This window comes from Chlorocebus sabaeus, chromosome 7, assembly GCF_047675955.1.
Source record: "Chlorocebus sabaeus isolate Y175 chromosome 7, mChlSab1.0.hap1, whole genome shotgun sequence".
NCBI lineage: Eukaryota > Metazoa > Chordata > Mammalia > Primates > Cercopithecidae > Chlorocebus > Chlorocebus sabaeus.
In genome coordinates, this window is record NC_132910.1 from 38,087,761 (window position 1) to 38,106,406 (window position 18,646).

At 36.5% G+C, this 18,646-nt stretch overlaps 1 protein-coding gene across 11 annotated transcripts in view; it reads left to right on the top strand.

Moving 5' to 3' along the window:
• Positions 1-18,646, top strand: part of PTPN13 (protein tyrosine phosphatase non-receptor type 13) — a 221,670-nt gene that overhangs the window by 26,066 nt on the left and 176,958 nt on the right. For 10 of the 11 annotated variants that reach the window (XM_007999154.3, XM_007999157.3, XM_007999156.3 and 7 more), the window contains exon 2: positions 13,297-13,416. In XM_007999154.3, coding sequence (XP_007997345.2) covers positions 13,302-13,416 — 115 coding nt within the window. In that variant the 5' untranslated portion in view covers positions 13,297-13,301. Of the gene's footprint in view, positions 1-7,532; positions 7,631-13,296; positions 13,417-18,646 lie in introns of all 11 variants that reach the window. The other variant, XM_037986516.2, reaches the window with a different exon arrangement.

Below are 18,646 nucleotides of genomic sequence, written 5' to 3' on the forward strand. Positions count from 1 at the left end.
TTTTATCTCCATTTAAAAATGCAGCCCTCATGTATTTAGACTTTACCGTATAAATTTTAATTAAGTTCAGTTCCACTCTCAAGTCCCTAGAATTATGGCAAAATGCTCTCAAAGATAGCAGACTTTCTTATAAAGTTAACCAGCCTCCTTAGTGAAATATGTATCCGCAATTTCTTATCTGCAATTCAAAATCCAAAAATGTCTGAAAAAGCAAAAGTGTTTTTTACAACTCATTTGAATGCAAAACTGTCCTTGAGCTTTTTTGGTGGCAAAACCTGACTGAACTGCCATGAAGCTATTTACAGTTTTTATTTATCCCACTTAGTGTAAACATTCATAGGTTTACTGCAGAAATGTTGATGTGTTAGATTACTGGGTGTTGCCCCAGACCTTTGCTGGGGGTGTTTCAGAATATAGAGTATAAGCACTGCATTACTTTTTTAAAAATAACACAGCTGGTCCAGAATTTATCATAAGTAGTTGGAAACCCATGTGTAAATAAGAATATGCATAAGAGATAAAGTAAGGCTAGATATTTTTCTTTTTTTTTTTATTCTTTTCCTTTTTTGTCAGTCGTGTTCTTCTTTATCTCTTCCTTTTCCTTCTTCTCTCCTCATTCTCCTTCCTAATAAAAGTCAGTAGCTATAACCCAATAAGCAATATCAAATGTGTCGTGTTCTGTCCTTAATACATTTTAAATGACCTCAATAAGATCTATAGTTCATTGTTTATAATAGAATCCATAACAGACAGAACCTTAAATAAACATTATTCTTTCCTAAACAACTTATCTGCTTTGTGTCTCCAAAATGTCATTTGAGTTATTGCAACCGCATGTATTTTCTTCGTTCTGAATCGCACACTGAGTACCACACATATTAGTAAAATTATGTTACATTTATCTTCAGACTAATAGCATATGGAGAATAAGACCATTGCCCTTATTTTGTGCTCTGTGAATCAGCATGAACATAGATTATAAATTTGACTTTTTAATATTTACTGTAACTTAGATTTTTCTGTTAATTTAATAAAGGCTAATTCTTAAACATACTGTAGTTTTGAGAGAGATAATTACAAGAATACAAGCTTATGGAGAGTCTTTGGTAATAACTAAGTACATAAAGCCCTTTTTAATGTAGGTTAACGAAGGTTAGTAAAACCTTACCTATTTGCTATGAGTTTACTTCATTTGTTTCTAATGATGGGACTCTAGGTCTTAAAATGAAAGAAAAAAAAATTGAACTTTATAACCAATAACGAAGGGTTTACTGTTTTACATGAAAAGAGATACACAGTGTATGGACCTTGTTTGGATCCTCATTTCAACAAATGTAATATAAAAGCCAAACCTATTCTGAGATAATCAGGGTTCTCTAGAAGAGGTGGTTTTTGGGCAAAGCCACTTAGTCTCCTTTTCTTGTTAGTCTTCATCTCTCTGTCCTTGGATGTCTCTTCTATCTGTGTGTACTACTTTAGAGTCTCATGAAATTTCAGGGCGTTAAAATACAATCTGTATGTTGACTATTCTAAATGTTTATGCCCACTGCATATATTCAGTTATCTACTTAGCATCTTCACTTGAATGTCTAATCAGCATTGCAAACATAACATAGAAAATCAAACTCTGAAACTTTCCCTCCAAACCAACTCCTTTCACAGCCTTCCTGTCTTAGTTAATGGTAACTCCCTCCTGCCAATTTCTTAGGGCAAAGAGCATCAATATCAACAAAAACTTTTGGCCCTTCCTTCAAGATAATTTCCAGAATCTGATCACTTCCCACCTGTCCCACCACTACCAGTTTGGGAGCTCAATGTCCCAAATGTTTTTATGTTAAGAACCAGGGAAGCTGATGCTGTAACTCAGTCAGAAGCTGAAAACCTCCCAGGGGTCTGCTGGTATAAGTCATGGAGTCTGAAGACGGGCAGGTATGCAGTTCTGATGTCCAAGGCAGTGGAAGAAAAGTTTGTTCCAGCTCTCAGAGAGAGACCAGTTCACCTTCTGTGTGTGTCCTATCCAGACCCCTGGCTAATTGGATGGTGCCTGCCAATATTGAGGGAAGATTTTCTCTACCAACTCCCCTCAGACTCATATACTAATCTCTGAAAACCCCCTCACAGACACACCCGAAATAATGCTTTACCAGGTTTCTAGGTGTTTCTTAATCCAGTCAAGCTGACACCTAAAATTAAATCCACAAGTCTACTCCTTGTCAACTTGGCACTCATATGCATCTCCTCAAACCATAATTCATTTCCAAATAAAGACAATAACAAGGTAATAGTTTCACCTAACATAATGTAACTATCCTGTGATTGTGATTTTCAGAATTTTAGAATTTAGGGATTTTGATCTTTTGAAATTTCAACATTTGGGATTATGACTTTCAGGATTGTGTCTTTTGGAATTATGATCCAAATTATTTACTTGCTGCCCAGAATGTTCTTTCCTGCACATCTCACACTCTCACCTCCTTTAGATCTTTGCTCAGATGACAGACTCTCATTGAGGCCTTCCTTGATCATTTTATTTTAAATGTCTACTTTCTGACTTTCCTGCTATTCCCTAGGCCTCCTTCTTAGTTATTTTCCTCCATCACATGTATTAGCATATGATATTCTAGTTGTTGTACTTATTTATTTATTGTCTGTCTTCTCCATAGGACCAGTTATTTTTGTCTGGTTTATTCACTCTTAAATCCTCAGTGTTTAAAATAGTGCCTGGCTCATAGTAAATAATAAATATTTGTTAATTGATCAAATAAAAACCTAGCACCTATCAACACATAGCACATAATAGTTGTAATAAATATTTAAGTAAATGAAGGAATTAATAATCTAATTGGTGGATCATCCCATTCTCTTCCAATTTATTTGACTCTCTTTAGCTTTATTTTCTTTTTTATACTGCATAGACCCCGTAATCTTCCTCACAATAACTCCTGCTACAACTCTCAACTCTCTTGCTGCAGTATCCTCCAAGCAAATCTTTGACTTCTCTGTACTTATTTGTTGGTTGCTAAACGCAACCAAGAAAAAGCTGAGGATCTGATCTCTGGCTCAAGGGACAGCCAAAAAGAGAATACCCAGGGACCGGTGCTCTCATTATAAGATGATATATGATTCTGTGGTACCTGAGCTCTGCAGCTCTAATAGTCCCTTTGCTTTGTTTAGTTTTCTAGTTATGTAGACTTAAAATAGCCCTTTGTTGAACAGTTAGTTCAGTTGCTAAAATCAAGGATGAGCATGGTAAGGAAGTATTCATCCAGCTGACCTCTGAGTAATTAGGAAAGTCTGGCATTGACTGCTCCTCTTAGAATTAACATCACATGAGCTATTGGAATTGAGGGTTAAAGCTTTATCCAAAAGCTGAGTGCAGTGGTGTGCCTATAGTTGCAGCTACTTGGGAGGTTGAGGCGGGATTGCTTAAGGCCAAGAGTTTGAGGATGCAGTGTGCCATGATCATGCCTGTGAATAGCCACTGTACTCCAATCTGGTTAACATAATGAGAACCTGACTCTAAAAAGCAACAAAAAAGCTTTATCCAAAGATGCAATGGTTCTTTAACATTATTGTGTATGGGACTTACCTGGGGAGCTACAGATTCCTGAATACATACTGAAAGCCATTCTTTGAGGATATATATAAGCAAATGGGCAGGTATATAAAGCATTTGAAATAGGTCATGAGGACTACCTCACTAAGCCAATGAATGAGGCCATTAGACAAGAAGTCCTCCACCTAACTTATTTCCATCTCTACCCATGCTTCTTTCCCTTTGACTTCAGCAGATCAGATGAAGTGTCATTGGAAAGATAATCACTCTCTAATCTTTGTGACTTTACCTATTGCTTATCCACCTCCTCCTGTACCTTGACACTTTCATGATCTGACTGGTATTTACCACTTAGCTTCATCTCTTGTCGTCTTTTCCCCTTCTCTAGATAATCTACAGAATTTGAATACCTCCTACTGTTTCTTATCTCTCTCTTAATACAGGTTATTTCCTCTACCTGGAAGGCCTTAACTATACCCCCCTTATATCTTCTTTATCTACCTTCTTCCTGCTTATACCCTCCTCCCTCATCCCAACCTCAGAATCATTTCTAAAGTCTTTCTTTCTGGTCTAATTAAATGCCCTTTTTGGAATCCCATGGCAGTTTGAACCATTATGACATTTAACACAATATAAATTGTAATCATTGATTTATCCTCTCACCTGCTAGATGTTTTTAGTTTTTGTTGTTGTTGTTGTTGTTTTTGTTTGTTTGTTTTTGTATGTGTATATGTGTGTGTTTAATGTGTGGTACCACACCACACCTATTCAACTTTTAGTCCAAGACTCATGGTCCTGAAGTCTAAAGGCTTGTTGGTAGAATTCAGTCCTTGTGATTGTAGGACCTTTTCTTCCTGGTCGTTGGCTGGGATAGACTTTTGGCTCCTAGAGGCTACCCTTAGGTCTTTGCCATATGCCTCACTACATGGGGAGTTTACAACATGAAAGGAATATTGAGGGCAATCTCGGAATGCTGCTTAGCACACTGTTTTTTACAATGTAAAGGACAAATATGAATTTTTACTTGATCTTTTGTGTTTTATCCATATTTGTTTCCTTTGGTTGCTGTCCACTAGACATTTTAAGTCTATGTAATTTAGGAAGATCAGCAGTATCCTAAAGCAATGATCTTAACATAAGTCTGTGGGTAGCAAGGAAAGGTGATACAGAAAGACAATAGTCAACATCAAAATTCTACCATTGCATTGTTTTCTGTTGGTGCCTTCCAGTTGGTGAAAAGAAAGAGCAAATATGAAATTGGAGATTTTCCCCCTAGTTTTACTTCTCTCCTAAGTTTAAATGATGCAGAGAGGGACTGAAGAATTCTAGAGTTTTTCTTCTTATTCTTTGAAGCTGTCCATTGAAAGCAGGGAATAGGCATACATGATTTCTATTTAGATAAGTAGTTGACATGAACCAGAGGCCCAGAAAGGCAATTTAGACTTGTGTTTATTTTAGTTTATCTTCTTTCACACGGAAAGCATAATGGAAAAGTTGACAAATACTAAACATTGCTCCAACTGCAACAAAAATATTTAGATACATGCTGTTTCTACCTTGTGGCAACATCCAATTAAAACTTCACTGAGCTTTATCCCCTTTTCTCCTTAAAATTCCAATTCTTTCTTAGTTTTTTCTAACATATAGGCAATAATTTTTTTTCTCTACTACCTGATCTATAACTACTCCTAATGGAAATAAATATTCATGTATTTTTTATTAGGGAGATGAACCCTTAATCTTTTACACCTCTAATAGTGCTTTTATTAGTGAGACTGCAAAGATAATTTGAACCCTTTGCGTTGTTGGTGGAGATGTAAAATGGTACAGCTACTATGAAAAACAGTATTCTGGAATAAATTAAAAATAGAATTACCATATGATTTAGCAACTCCACTTTTGGGTATACAGTTGAACCTTAAGTTTTGGGTGAGTCAAAAGTTATATGTTGATTTTCAGCTGTGCAGAGGGTCGGTTCCCCTAATGCCTGCATTATTCAAGGGTCAACTGTATATCCAAAAGAATTCAAAGCAGGATCTCAAAGAGATATTTGCATACCCATGTTCATCACAGCATTATGTGTAATAGCCAAGAACTGGAAACAACACAAATGTTCTAAACAGGTGAATGGATACAGAAAATGTGGTATATACATATACGGTAAAATATTTTGCAGCCTTAAAAAAGGAAATCCTGTCACATGCTACAACATAGATGAACCTTAAGGACATTATGTGCAGCAAAATAAGCTAGTCACAAAAGAACAAATACTAAATGATTCCACTCATATGAAATATCTAAAATAGTCAAAATCATAGAAACAGAAAGTACAAAGTTGGTTACCAAGGGCATTAAACACCATAAGCTGGTGTTTAATGGGTATAGAGTCTCAGTTTTACAAGGTAAAGTTCCAGAGGTCTGTTCAATTATGATGTGAATATATTTAACACTACTGAACTATACACTTAAAAATGGGTTAAAATAGTAAATTTAACATTACATATTTTTTACCACAATAAAAAAAATGGGAAAGTTAACTTTTAGACAACAAATTTACCATTTATTATTATTTCTTAAAAAGCAAGTGTTACTTGAAGTTGTGCTTAGTTTCTTCTAACAATAAAAAAAAATCCAGGCAGCTTCATGGAACAAAGAAAAGGATTGCTATTTCACCTTTGGTTGGGTTTAGGTTTTGTTTTGTTTTTTCTTCTCTTTCTAACAGCTTTATTGAGGCATGTTTGACATATTTAACTGTACATATTTAAAGTGTATAATTGGTTAAGTTTTGCCATATGTATGCACCTATGAGATCATCATCAGACTCAAAATAATGGACATATTTATCACCTCCAAACGTTTTCACATTTCCTCATGCCACTTTTTAATCTTTCCCACATGCCTCTCCGTAGGGCAATACTATCTTTAGGCAACCACTGATCCGCTTTCTGGAACTGTAAATTAGTTTGCATTTTCCATAATTTTGTATAAATGTAATCATACGACATGTACACTTGTTTCTGTCTTGCTTTCTTCATTTAGCATAATTATTTTAGATTTATCCATGTTGTCACATGTATCAGTAATAATTTTTATTGCTGATTAGTATTCCATTGTGAGGATATACTAAGATTTTTTTTTTAATCCATTCACCTGTTGGTAGATATTTGCTTGTTTCCAGTTTTTAGCTGTTACAATTAAAACTGCTATGAACATTTGTGTACAGGTCTTTGTGTGGACATATGCTTTAATTTCTATTGGGTAAGCAGCTTGGCATGGAATGGCTAGGTCATATGTTAAGTGTGTATTTAACTTTTTAAGAAACTATATTAACAGTTTTCAAAGCATACCATTTTACATTCCCAATAGCAATGTATGAAAATTCCAGTTTCTCTACATCTTTGCCAACACTTAGTATGCTTTGTCAACGCATTGTGGTTAATCTTTTTAATTTTAGATATCCTCATAGCTATGCAGCCATATCTCATTGTTTTATTTTTATTTTCCTAATGACTAATGATGTTGAGAATTGTTTCATGTGCTCATTTGCTAGCCATATATCTTCTCTGATGTCCATTCAAATCTAAAAATACTGGATTTTTTTTTATTATATATCCTAGATATAAGCCCTTTATCAGTGATGTGATTTGCAGTATTTTTCCTTAGTTTGTGATTCATTTTTTAACAGTTCTTTATTTTCAGATAGCAAAGATGTTTAATTTTGATGAATTCCAGTTTATCAATTTTGTTTTTCTATTCTGGGTCATGCATTTGTTTTCATATCTACAAAAACATTGGCTAACTGAAGTCACAATGATTTTCTCCTAATTTTTTAATGGCCTTCAAGACCTTATTGTGCACAGAAAAGCTTAGTGAAAATTATTTTTAAATGAACATTCTTATTACATTAAAAATTCTAAAACCTAGGTCTTAAGTTGTTTTGTTTTGTTTTTAATGGGGTTTTTGCTCTGTTGCCCAGGCTGGAGTGGAGTGGTGTGATTATAGCTCATTGCAGTCTCCACCTCCCAGGCTCAAGCAATCCTCCCAACTCAACCTCTCAAGTAGCTGGGACTACAGGTACGCACCACCATGTTCAGCTAATTTTTTAAAAAAGTATTATATGTAGAGATGAGGTGTTGCTGTATTGCCCAGGCGGCCTTGAACTCCTGTACTCAAGTGATCCTCCCACCTTGGCCTCCCAAAGTGCTGGGATTACAGGCATAAGCCACTGCACCTGGCCATAGTTCTTAAGCTTTTAACGTCAATTTAATTATATTTTCTATGTATACATGCAGAAAGTTTCAAGGGACCTTTTGAGTATATAATCCCATTTTCAAATCTACTCAATTAACATCCCATAAATACTTTCAACTGCATTAATACAATTAAAAGGCAATTTAAAAGTATGTCATGTATCTGACTGACAAAAAAACCTTCCCAAGTACCCAAATAAGTCTTCTAATGAATGAAAACTTATATAGTAAGACTTATGTATGGCAAGCCTTTAAGGGTCTCTTGTATGTTCCAGTGGCATTTTGTATGTTTTAAAATACAAGCCTCAACCATTTTCTCATTACAGTATTTAAATTGGAATTACCATGCTAAACTGTTGTTCTAACTCACCTATTTCTCTTAGCTAAGATACTATGTATGTACAGATTCTTTAATTTTAAAAAATACTAATATATGGGCTTGTGTCTCAAACTTTTCTCTACTTAATTCTGAATCTTCCTGAATGAAAAGATACTTACAATTTTGGGGTTGCCTTCTCAACTCACTGTGGTTTCTTAATGACCAAAGATGTCCTTAGCCAGGATGCTGAGTGAATCCTTGCTCAAAACTAGTGGCATACACAGGGCTCTATTTTACAGCTGCTTTGTTCTTGAAACAGCATGTTTCTATGGCCCTATTTCTTTAGATTCAAGTTAGATATTCCTAATTAATCTGTCTCCAGACAGGTTATTTTATCACTTGATTGGATTTAGTTAATCTGTTTACTATTCATTCTGTTCTCAATCACTCATATGTGCTTCCTGTGAGTGCCACAATCCTTCAGGATTAAAATGACATCTGTTAGAATCTCTTTGTGGCTTTGTCTCTGTGAGCAGTTTTAAGGTCATGTCAGTAATACCTGTGTTAACCAAAAACATAATAATGATTCTGGTTATGTGATAGAAATAATTTTTCTTATTTGAAATTTTTTCCAAAAACTTTCTAGTTATCATGTAGCATATAACTTTCAAGAGAATAAAAGTAAATAATATGGCTATGTTTATCGTAAAATTTAGCCTTTGTCATAGGTTAATGTGATAACGCCTGTCATATATCTGTACTCCCAAGTTATCTAGTACTGTGTCTAAAGGAAACAATTGAAGCAACAGGCTTTAAAAAATTTTCGTAACTAATCCTGTCCTCATCTGTTGGTTGACTTCAAGCTTTTTTTCCTCCAGTTTCTTTTTTCTTTTTTGCATTCCTCTTCAACTTCTGCATTTCCTTCATTCCCTTGTTATCTTTGGAGCTAATGATCTAAAGTGCTATAATAACAGTAAATAAACATATGTAAGAGAGAAAGATGGTGCTAGTAGGCAATTTATAAGCTGATAGCTTTGTTGTTTGTTTTCTAGAAAGCTGCTGTAATACTACATTAAATTCTGACATTGGGTGATCAGAGTGAGGCAGTTTTTAAAAAAAAGTCTTTAAGTTCTTGTTTAGCAAAGCTGTAAATTAAAAATATTAAATCTATTCTGATAGCTTGATGATAACTTTGAAAAACAAATGTTCCTGTCTATGTTTTGGAGTTCTAAGAAGTTCTAACCAGAAATGTTCATAAAGATCCTATATTGAATATACAAAAAAAAGTTTAAATAAAAATTAACAGGGTATTGTTATAATTTATACCCTATTCAATCAAGCAACAGACATATACTTAGTAATCTTTGTAGCTAGAAAAATTAATTGCTGAAAAAATTTTATTGTGTGAGAAGTTACTTTTGACCTTTTCATTTTTTTATTTATAGGGAATAATTATATCTTAAAATCCAATTTATTTTTAAAAAGTAAGTAAAAACAGTATCTTAGGATTTAAAACCTAGTCTGTCTCTTGTGCTCTCTGTATATACACATATATATGTGTGTGTGTATGTATATATAAAGCCAACATATTGGTTTTACAATGGGATACATAAGATATCATCATAAGCAAGTTATTTTGTTCTCCTTTTTTCCTTCCTTCGTTCCTTCCTCCCTTATTTCACCAGAGGACGTTATGCCTCTATATAAAAACCCAGGTCCATAATTCCCTCCTTGCCCTTTGGTAATACTAATGACTACAGTCACTTAAACTCCATAATTAAAAGTACCTAGTCTGGCCGGGCGCGGTGGCTCAAGCCTGTAATTCCAGCACTTTGGGAGGCCAAGACGGGCGGATCACAAGGTCAGGAGATCGAGACCATCCTGGCTAACCCGGTGAAACCCTGTCTCTACTAAAAAATACAAAAAACTAGCCCGGCGAGGTGGCGGGCGCCTGTAGTCCCAGCTACTCGGGAGGCTGAGGCAGGAGCATGGCGTGAACCCGGGAGGCGGAGCTTGCAGTGAGCTGAGATCCGGCCACTGCACTCCAGCCTGGGCGGCAGAGCGAGACTCTGTCTCAAAAAAAAAAAAAAAAAAAAAAAAGTACCTAGTCAGTATATTAATCAACATTTCAATGTCCATTCAGAGCTAAAACTTTTCCCTTCCCTAGCTAATATTATCTATAGATGGAAGACAGTGTGATTAGCTTCTCTTTTTGTTACTTTTCTCCCACTCACTGGCAAGTTGCTATATATCAACCCATCAGGATCTAAAGAAGAGAGAAAGCGAGGCAAACAGTTTTTGTTGTTATTTTTACCAGACTCCTGTTGTGAAATTGCTTTACTGTTTTTGAACTTCATATGTGTTTAAGGCTGGCCCTTTTTTCTTGTGTGTACTTTTGTGGGTTCTTCACAGTCCTTCACTGGAACTATACTACATGTGACACTACAAAAATTTTTCCCTCCAGCTAGCCAGTAACCCCTAACCCTTCTAGCTCTCAGCCTAGTTTTCTTTCAGGCCATTCCACAGTAGAAATAATTCTAATTTGAATCCTTCTTCTTCCTCTTTCTCCTCTTCTTCCCTTCTCTTCTTTTCCCCTCCTTCCTCTGCTCCTCCTCCCTTCTTCCTTTTTCTTGGTGGTGGTCTGGGTACTTCCAACCAGAGTTCTGGGTGGAACTCTGGGTAGAATTTTTTAAACAGCTTTTCGAGATATACTTCACATACAATAAAACTTACCCTTTAAAAAAATTATTTTTAGTTCTTTAGAAACAGTCTCACTCTGTCAACCAGGCTGGAGTACAGAAGCATGATCATAGCTAACTGTAACCTCAGACTCCTGGGTTCAAGTGAGCCTCCCTTTTCAGCCTCCTAATAGCTAGGACTACAACAGGCACCACCATGCCCGGCTAATTTTATATTTTGTAGAGATGAGGGTCTCCCTGTGATGTCCAGGCTGGTTTTGAACTTCTGGCCTGAAGCAGTCCTCCTGCCTTAGCCTCCCAAATTGCTGGGATTACAGGCGTAAGCCACTATGCTCAGCCTTCACCCTTATAAAGTGTATCTTTAGTGATTTTTAGAATTTTTGTGCAACCACTGCCACTATCTAAATTTTAGGACATTTTAATTCTCTGGGTAGGATTTCGTATGGGTCCAGACTGGCCCCCTGTGTGGCCGTGCTTCCTTGCCACTCTTATCCTGAGCAGTGGAAGTATAGCTGGCTCCTGATACAGTACGCCTCCTTACTCTTGTGTGCCCTCGCCTGTCTACCTCTTGTTGCTGCCTCAGAGTGATAGACAACACCTTTAGATTCCTAAAGTGTGTATTAGGCACTGTCTGCTGTGCCCTCCAGGGAGCATGTATCAAGGATTCCCAGGGGTCCCATTGAAGCTTCTTTCACTGGCTTGAGGTGAAAGGAAGGCACCTTTCCACATCCCTCCCACTTTGGAGGAGACATGAAAATCAGCACACAACTCTCTTCAAAGAAATTCTTGTGCAATCTTTGCTCTGCTCTTTATACCCTGAGTATAGGCTTTAGAGCTATCTAACCAGTTCTCAGACATATTACTTTGGAAATTTGCTACAAGGTAGTCCTTCTTACAAGTCATGTTGGCATCTGATTGCTAATAGTATCGGATCCCTCTGTTGAAACTTCCAGTTTATTAATATTTTTCATGTAGCAGATAACTCACATATCTTTAGAAAGGAATGAAGCTTCTACTTTTTTCTCTTGAATAAATATGCTGTTATATCATAAAGTCAATGAGAACCTAGAGACTTTGGCGTGGGCAGGGGATCTAAATAAATAATCGCACTTCTTGTACAACCTAAGTAAAAGCACTTTTGGCTTTTTAAAAGTAGTATCTTATATTTTCCTTTTAACTATCGCATTGTGTATATAAGTAGACACCCTGGAGGCAGACTTTAAGCATAAAATGTTTTAGTAAACATTTAAAAAGGAAAGTGAAAGGACAAGACTGGCCTCATTTGTAGTTGGAATTGCTTTTTTCAGTCAGGATTAAGTATCATAAATCTAAATTAAAAGAAAATAGTAGCTTGTCTTGTTAGTTGAGTAAACAAAGTCAACTTTTATCTAAAACAGATGTTTTTATAGGTTAACTTTTAAACTCCTTATTTGGCTTCTTTTCCAAATCTGCTTCTCCCTTACAATAGAAATATACTATATACGTTATGTGTAAATTGGTTTTGTCTGGGTAGAAATCTTACGAATCACTCTAAAGAACAATTTTCAAGTTGTGTCAATTTATGAAAATTTATATAGAAGGATTTTAACTAGTTACATTTTCCTCTTTTAACGTAAAAATAGGTTTATTAAGCTCCATAGAAAATCTTAAGTTTTATCAGTATATCATCTACTTAATTGAACGCCATTGGAAAAATTGACCTGACAAAAATTTCAGGACAAACACTTTTCTGATCTTTTATTAATTCACCGTCTGTAGAATCATATATCAAAGCATGTTCACAAGCATAACCACTTCCCTTGTCATAGCCACCCAAAATGACATTTTTATTGTTACTATCATTCCTATGTTACAATAGGGAAACAGAGATTTAACGGAAAAGTGGCTTTCCCAGGGAAAATGGTGAGTTGCCAACCAAACTGGGTCTGGAAATACTTAATTGCATTTAGTGCAAAATATACAGTTACAGTATATATAGGAGATAATAGAAATCAACTAAAGAATGGAAGAAATGTGTTCCATCTTATTCCCAACTTCCCCTACCATGCCTATAGGTTCTCCTCTCTATTTCTCTCTACTTTTATATCTGGGATGGATAGGATGAAACCTGGAACAGAAATCTGAAAGGCCTTCATTCAGTTCAGTCTGACTGCTTTGGTTTATGATCTGTATTTTTGTGCTTCCTAGTACCCTGGGGTCTCTGCCTTTTTCCATGAAGTAGTCACCACACCCATTCTCCAGTTCTGTCTCAGAAGTTGACCGTGTTGGGCTTGGGCAAGTGGTTGTTTGAGGATTTTTCCCTCCAATTCCTTTACCTTCTATGAGTTTAAGGTAACATTTAGATTGATAGCCATATTGAGAAATTAGGCAGACAGGGGGCTTATAGTCTGTCATCACTGATGTAGAGCTTTCACTACTGCAAGTACAGTTAAGTTGCTGATGCATCAACCATCTGTTACTTTTGTTTCCCAGGTAATATGCACGTGTCACTAGCTGAGGCCCTGGAGGTTCGGGGTGGACCACTTCAGGAGGAAGAAATATGGGCTGTATTAAATCAAAGTGCCGAAAGTCTCCAAGAATTATTCAGAAAAGGTAAGCTGCTGCTGCTGATGCTGCTGCGTTGTTGTTGTTTCAGTATTCGGTAGCTAAAAAACAGATACAGGGTCAGAGATTAGATTTTTGTTTCATTATTCCTGTGCCTTTGGCAGAGTATGAAAGGAATACTTTCCTTATCTCTTTTAGGGCTGAAAAAGCTCAGCTATTATCTATATTCATTAGAATATCTTCTATGTGCCCAACATTGCACCAGGCAGCAAAAGTGTAATGGTGATTGCAACCAAAACAGTTCCTCTCAGTTTAGAGCTCACAGTTCAATGTGGAAAATAGCTATTAATAAAATATTTGGACCAGGCATGGTGGCTCACACCTGTAGTCCCAGCACTTTGGGAGGCTGAGGTTGGGGGGTCACTTGAGGTCAGGGGTTTGAGACCAGCCTGGCCAACATGGTGAAACCCCATCTCTACTAAAATTACAAAATTTAGCCGGTGTAGTGGTGGGCACCTGTAATACCAGCTACTCAGGAGGCTGAAGCAGGAGAATCACTTGAATCCATGAGGCAGAGGTTGCAGTGAGCCCAGATTATATCACTGCACTCCAGCCTGGGTGACAGAGTGAGACTCCATCTCAAAAAATAAATAAATAAAATAAATAAATAAAAATTATATATATACACACACACACGCACACATTTGTATGGTATAAACAAATGTAAAAAATGCCACCATGACAAGGGCTAAAAGGGAGGGATTCAGTGACTCTGAGAAGTCATAATAGGAGGATTTGACTTGGTCATGGGGCAGAAAAGGAAGGCTCTCCTACACAAGTCATTCCTGTGCTAAGACCCAAAAGAAAAGTTACCCAGGTGAGAGGGAGGGGAAAAAGATCTGGTAGAGAGAATAATATAGGCATCCCTGTTACTCTAAATTGGAATAATATAGGGTCAACAAGTATTTTGGTGTTTCCCTGTAGAGGGGATCTCTTGGTCCAGATGGTTGTGTGGCATTGTGGAGTTAGAAAAGTTAGAGTCATCCTTTGGTTGTCCAGAAATATTTGATATCATGCCAGAAGTTGCACATGAAGATGGTGTTTGCCATTCACAGCACGTGACCAAAACTTATTTAGAATAGTAGGTGAAAAAACCAAGCTTCATCTAAAGAATCAGTCTCTAAAATTGATTTGATGCATATATCAGGCACAAAAAAGCCTGACAGAAATAAGTAAGGATTGAGGGTAGTGATAGTTCTGAAAGCGTGGTACCAGCAACATTAGCATCTTTTGAAAGCTTGTTAGAAATGCAATAAAACATACATTAGAGACCTACTGAATAAGGAACTCTGGGGGTACAGCCCAGCAATTTGTGTTTTAACAAGCCCTCAAGGACATTCCGATGCATGCTAAAGTTTGAGAACCATTTATAGGATAGAGTTGCCAAAGACCAGGAGCCATAGGAACCTTTTGGAAAGATGTAGGGATAATTACTGATTGAGTACAGGAAAGTATAGAGACAGGGGGAGAGTGTTTGGGGACAGGTAGTAAAGCTTTGTTGTTTTTGTTGTTGTTTTTTAATTCAGAGACAGGATTGTGAAGAAACAGTGTTAGGGCCCATGCATTGGTGCTATAACCTTTATAAGTCTGATGATCTTTAATTAGAGTTAGTATTAATTTAAAGAACATTTATTCATTTGATCTAATATCACAACCAAAAATCTGGCTATTTTAAATAAACATTATTGCTTTGTTTGCTTTACTTTATTTTCCAGAAAATTTTCAGAAAATTGGAAAGTATAGACACTCCAGAGTATTCAGAATGTAGCTGTGCTCCAAAGGTGTTATTGAAGGAAAGATATGTTGATGGCATTATTTAGTCAATTAATAATTGTCAATTAATATTTAAGAAATACTTTCTACTTGTGAGGTATTGTGTGGAAGATCTGAATAAGTAGGTGTCACTTTTGCCCTTAAGGAATTTATTCAGATAAAAGACACAACTGCAAATTTACCACTTCAAAACAATGTGCCAAATGAGTGACATAGACAATAAGTACTACAGATATTCAGAGGAGGAAGAGAGAATACCTCTTTTTATTATACTAATGGCAGGATTATTGCCCAGGCCATGACTCATAGAATAGAAAGCATCTTGCATACTGTAAGTACCTAAGGGTTTTTCCTTGTTTTCACATTTCATAATGTTAATAGAGATCAAATGAATATAAAGGTGTTGTCATTGAGAGGCAATTATTGCATAACATATTGGCACATTATAATTAAAAGACTTACCAGATGTATTATAAAATTAATTATGAGGTAGCTGTGTCTTAAATGCTGTGCAATAGGAGCTGGTTAGCATAAGGCCTCAGTCTAATTCACAGAGTATTATCAGTAATACAGAGAGATTGAATTTGGTTTCTTTGGCAGTTTGAAAATGACCAATTGTCATGATTGCCAATTGGAAATTTCTATGTATTTGGAGGAAACAAATTCTTATTTGATTTAATTTATCAGAAATTTATGAGTTTTCATTCTTTGTATTTGATTACACAGTATCTTTTCATATATTTGATCACACAATATCTTTTTGTTACAAGTTCTTCTCCTGACTCTTGTAACGAATTGAAATAAAATAATTATTAGTTTTTTTATTTTATGAATGAATGGTGGTTGTCTTAGTTCTCTCCTAGAGTCCTTATGCGTAACACTGGGAGTGGCGGGGGAAAAAAAGCGGGTAAAATATAATGGTGTCCAAGAAGTTTATTTGTTTTTTTAAAATGCTTTCTTGTCAATGACTTTTCCCCCGTATCATCTTGAACTTGCACGTTGTTCCCGTTTCTTTTTGAGAATATGAGTGCAAGCATGCTATTGACATTCCTATAAGAGGGAGCTGGAAATAAGCATTTCTATTGGGGTATTATTGAACAAAGGTCAAGAAAATTATCTGGGCCGGGCGCGGTGGCTCACGCCTGTAATCCCAGCACTTTGGGAGGCCGAGGCGGGCGGATCACAAGGTCAGGAGATCGAGACCATGGTGAAACCCCGTCTCTACTAAAAAATAGAAAAAAAATTAGCCGGGCGCAGTGGCGGGCGCCTGTAGTCCCAGCTACTCGGGAGGCTGAGGTAGGAGAATGGCGTGAACCCGGGAGGCGGAGCTTGCAGTGAGCCGAGATTGCGCCACTGTACTCCAGCCTGGGCGACAGAGCGAGACTCCGTCTCAAAAAAAAAAAAAAAAAATTAAAAAAAAAAAAAAAAAGAAAACTATCTGTTTCTTCGTATTTTTGAGCCTCCCAGCAATTGAAGGCTTTCCATTTTTAAAAGCAAAATTGCTATGGTTATTATTCGTAGGATAATGATATCTAAGCATGGCCTTGTTGAAAGACACCATCTTCAAATGAACCTCTCTTCAGAGGAGGGAAAATGTAAAACTTTTAATATTCATGCACTTCTAAACATGTAGATGAAGGTGATGATGAAAACTGGTTCTTCTTTTGGTGTAAGTTTCTTAGTTTTGTTGCCTTGTGGTTACTAAAACATGCATTCTGTATGACTACCCTGAGAAATCATAAGATAGTATTTTTTGAGATTTTCTTGTGATCTTACACATGATCGATCTTTGTAAATATTCTGTGGTTTGAAAAGAATCGTACTGTCTATTCCTAGGCTATAGCCTAAGCTCGTTAATATTTGTGCTTACAATTTTTTTAAACTTTATTAGTCTGTATTCTTCATCTGTCAAATTCCTAGGGATAGTCAAAACTTCCCACTATGATTGTTTTTGTCTGTCTTCTTCTGTAGTTATTTATTTTCATGCAATTTTGTGTGATACATGTGATAGCTAATAACTAATAAAAATGGACAAGATATTTTATTAATATAAAGTAAGTTTTTTCTTTCTACAAGTCATTGCAATAAATTCTGTTATCTGCTCTTAATATTGCCACCTTTGCGTCATTTTTGTTGACATTTACCCACCTTTCCTATCTCTAGTATAGCTTTCCTCCTTCCTTTATTTTCACATCCTCTGTGCTGTAATTTAGATACTTTTTGTGAATAGTAGATAGCTAGATTTTATTTTTACCTAGCTGAGGAGTTGCTGTTCTTTAATTAGGAAGTTAATTGTAGTTATTGAAATAAAAGTTCTGGGAAACTTTTACTAAGAATCTTACTGTGTTATGATTTCTCAGTTGTATGCCTTTCAGTTCATCTTCTCTTTTCTTTTCTTTTTTTTTTTTTTTTTGAGATGAAGTCTCACTCTGTCACTCAGGCTGGAGTGCAGTAGTGCAATCTCAGCTCACTGCAACCTCCACCTCCCAGGCTCAAGTGATTTTTGTGTCTCAGCCTCCTGAGTAGCTGAGATTACAGGCATGTGCCACCACACCCCAGCTAATTTTAGTAGAGATGGGGTTTCACCATGTTGGCCAGACTGGTCTTGAACTCCTGACCTCAGGTGATCCACCCGCCTCAACCTCTTCAAGTGCTGGGATTACAAACGGGAGCCACCGCGCCTGGCCCACTTCATCTTTTTAACCGATTGAGAATCCTAGCTTATGTCAGAAAAACGTATACATTTAAGATTTTAACTTTTATATCATGGATGAATTCATGTAGGAGCTCAGTGTTCCTACATAATAAAAAAAATGCTATTCTCTTGCTTTTTATGAATAATCTTTAGAAGTGAGGTTATTACTACCTTGGAAAACTTTGCTTACAACTGTAGTAATTGTCCAAAACAGTATTTTTGTTGTTGTTGTTGTTATGGAACAGTTGCTTTCTGCAGAAAACAGCTCTTTCGAATCTTGAGGTTTTAAGGTGTTAGATTGAAATGATTAGTCAGAGGAAGAGACTGAATTTCCCTCACTCAGGCAAGGATATAAATCCCTTTATAAGTAGTCACTTCTGATTCCCTATTTAATAAATAAAAGAATAATTAATGAAATGAGTAATTTCAATAAACAGTTAAAAAGATAATAGAATAGGCTGGGCACGGTGGCTCACACCTGTAATCCCAGCACTTTGGGAGGCCGAGGCGGGCGGATCACGAGGTCAGGAGATTGAGACCACGGTGAAACCCTGTCTCTACTAAAAAATACAAAAATTAGCCGGGCGTTGGAGAGGGCATCTGTAGTCCCAGCTACTCGGGAGGCTGGAGAATGGCGTGAACCCGGGAGGCGAAGCTTGCAGTGAGCTGAGATCCCACCACTACACTCCAGCCTGGGCGACAGAGCGAGACTCCATCTCAAAAAAACAAAAAACAAAAACAAAAACAAAA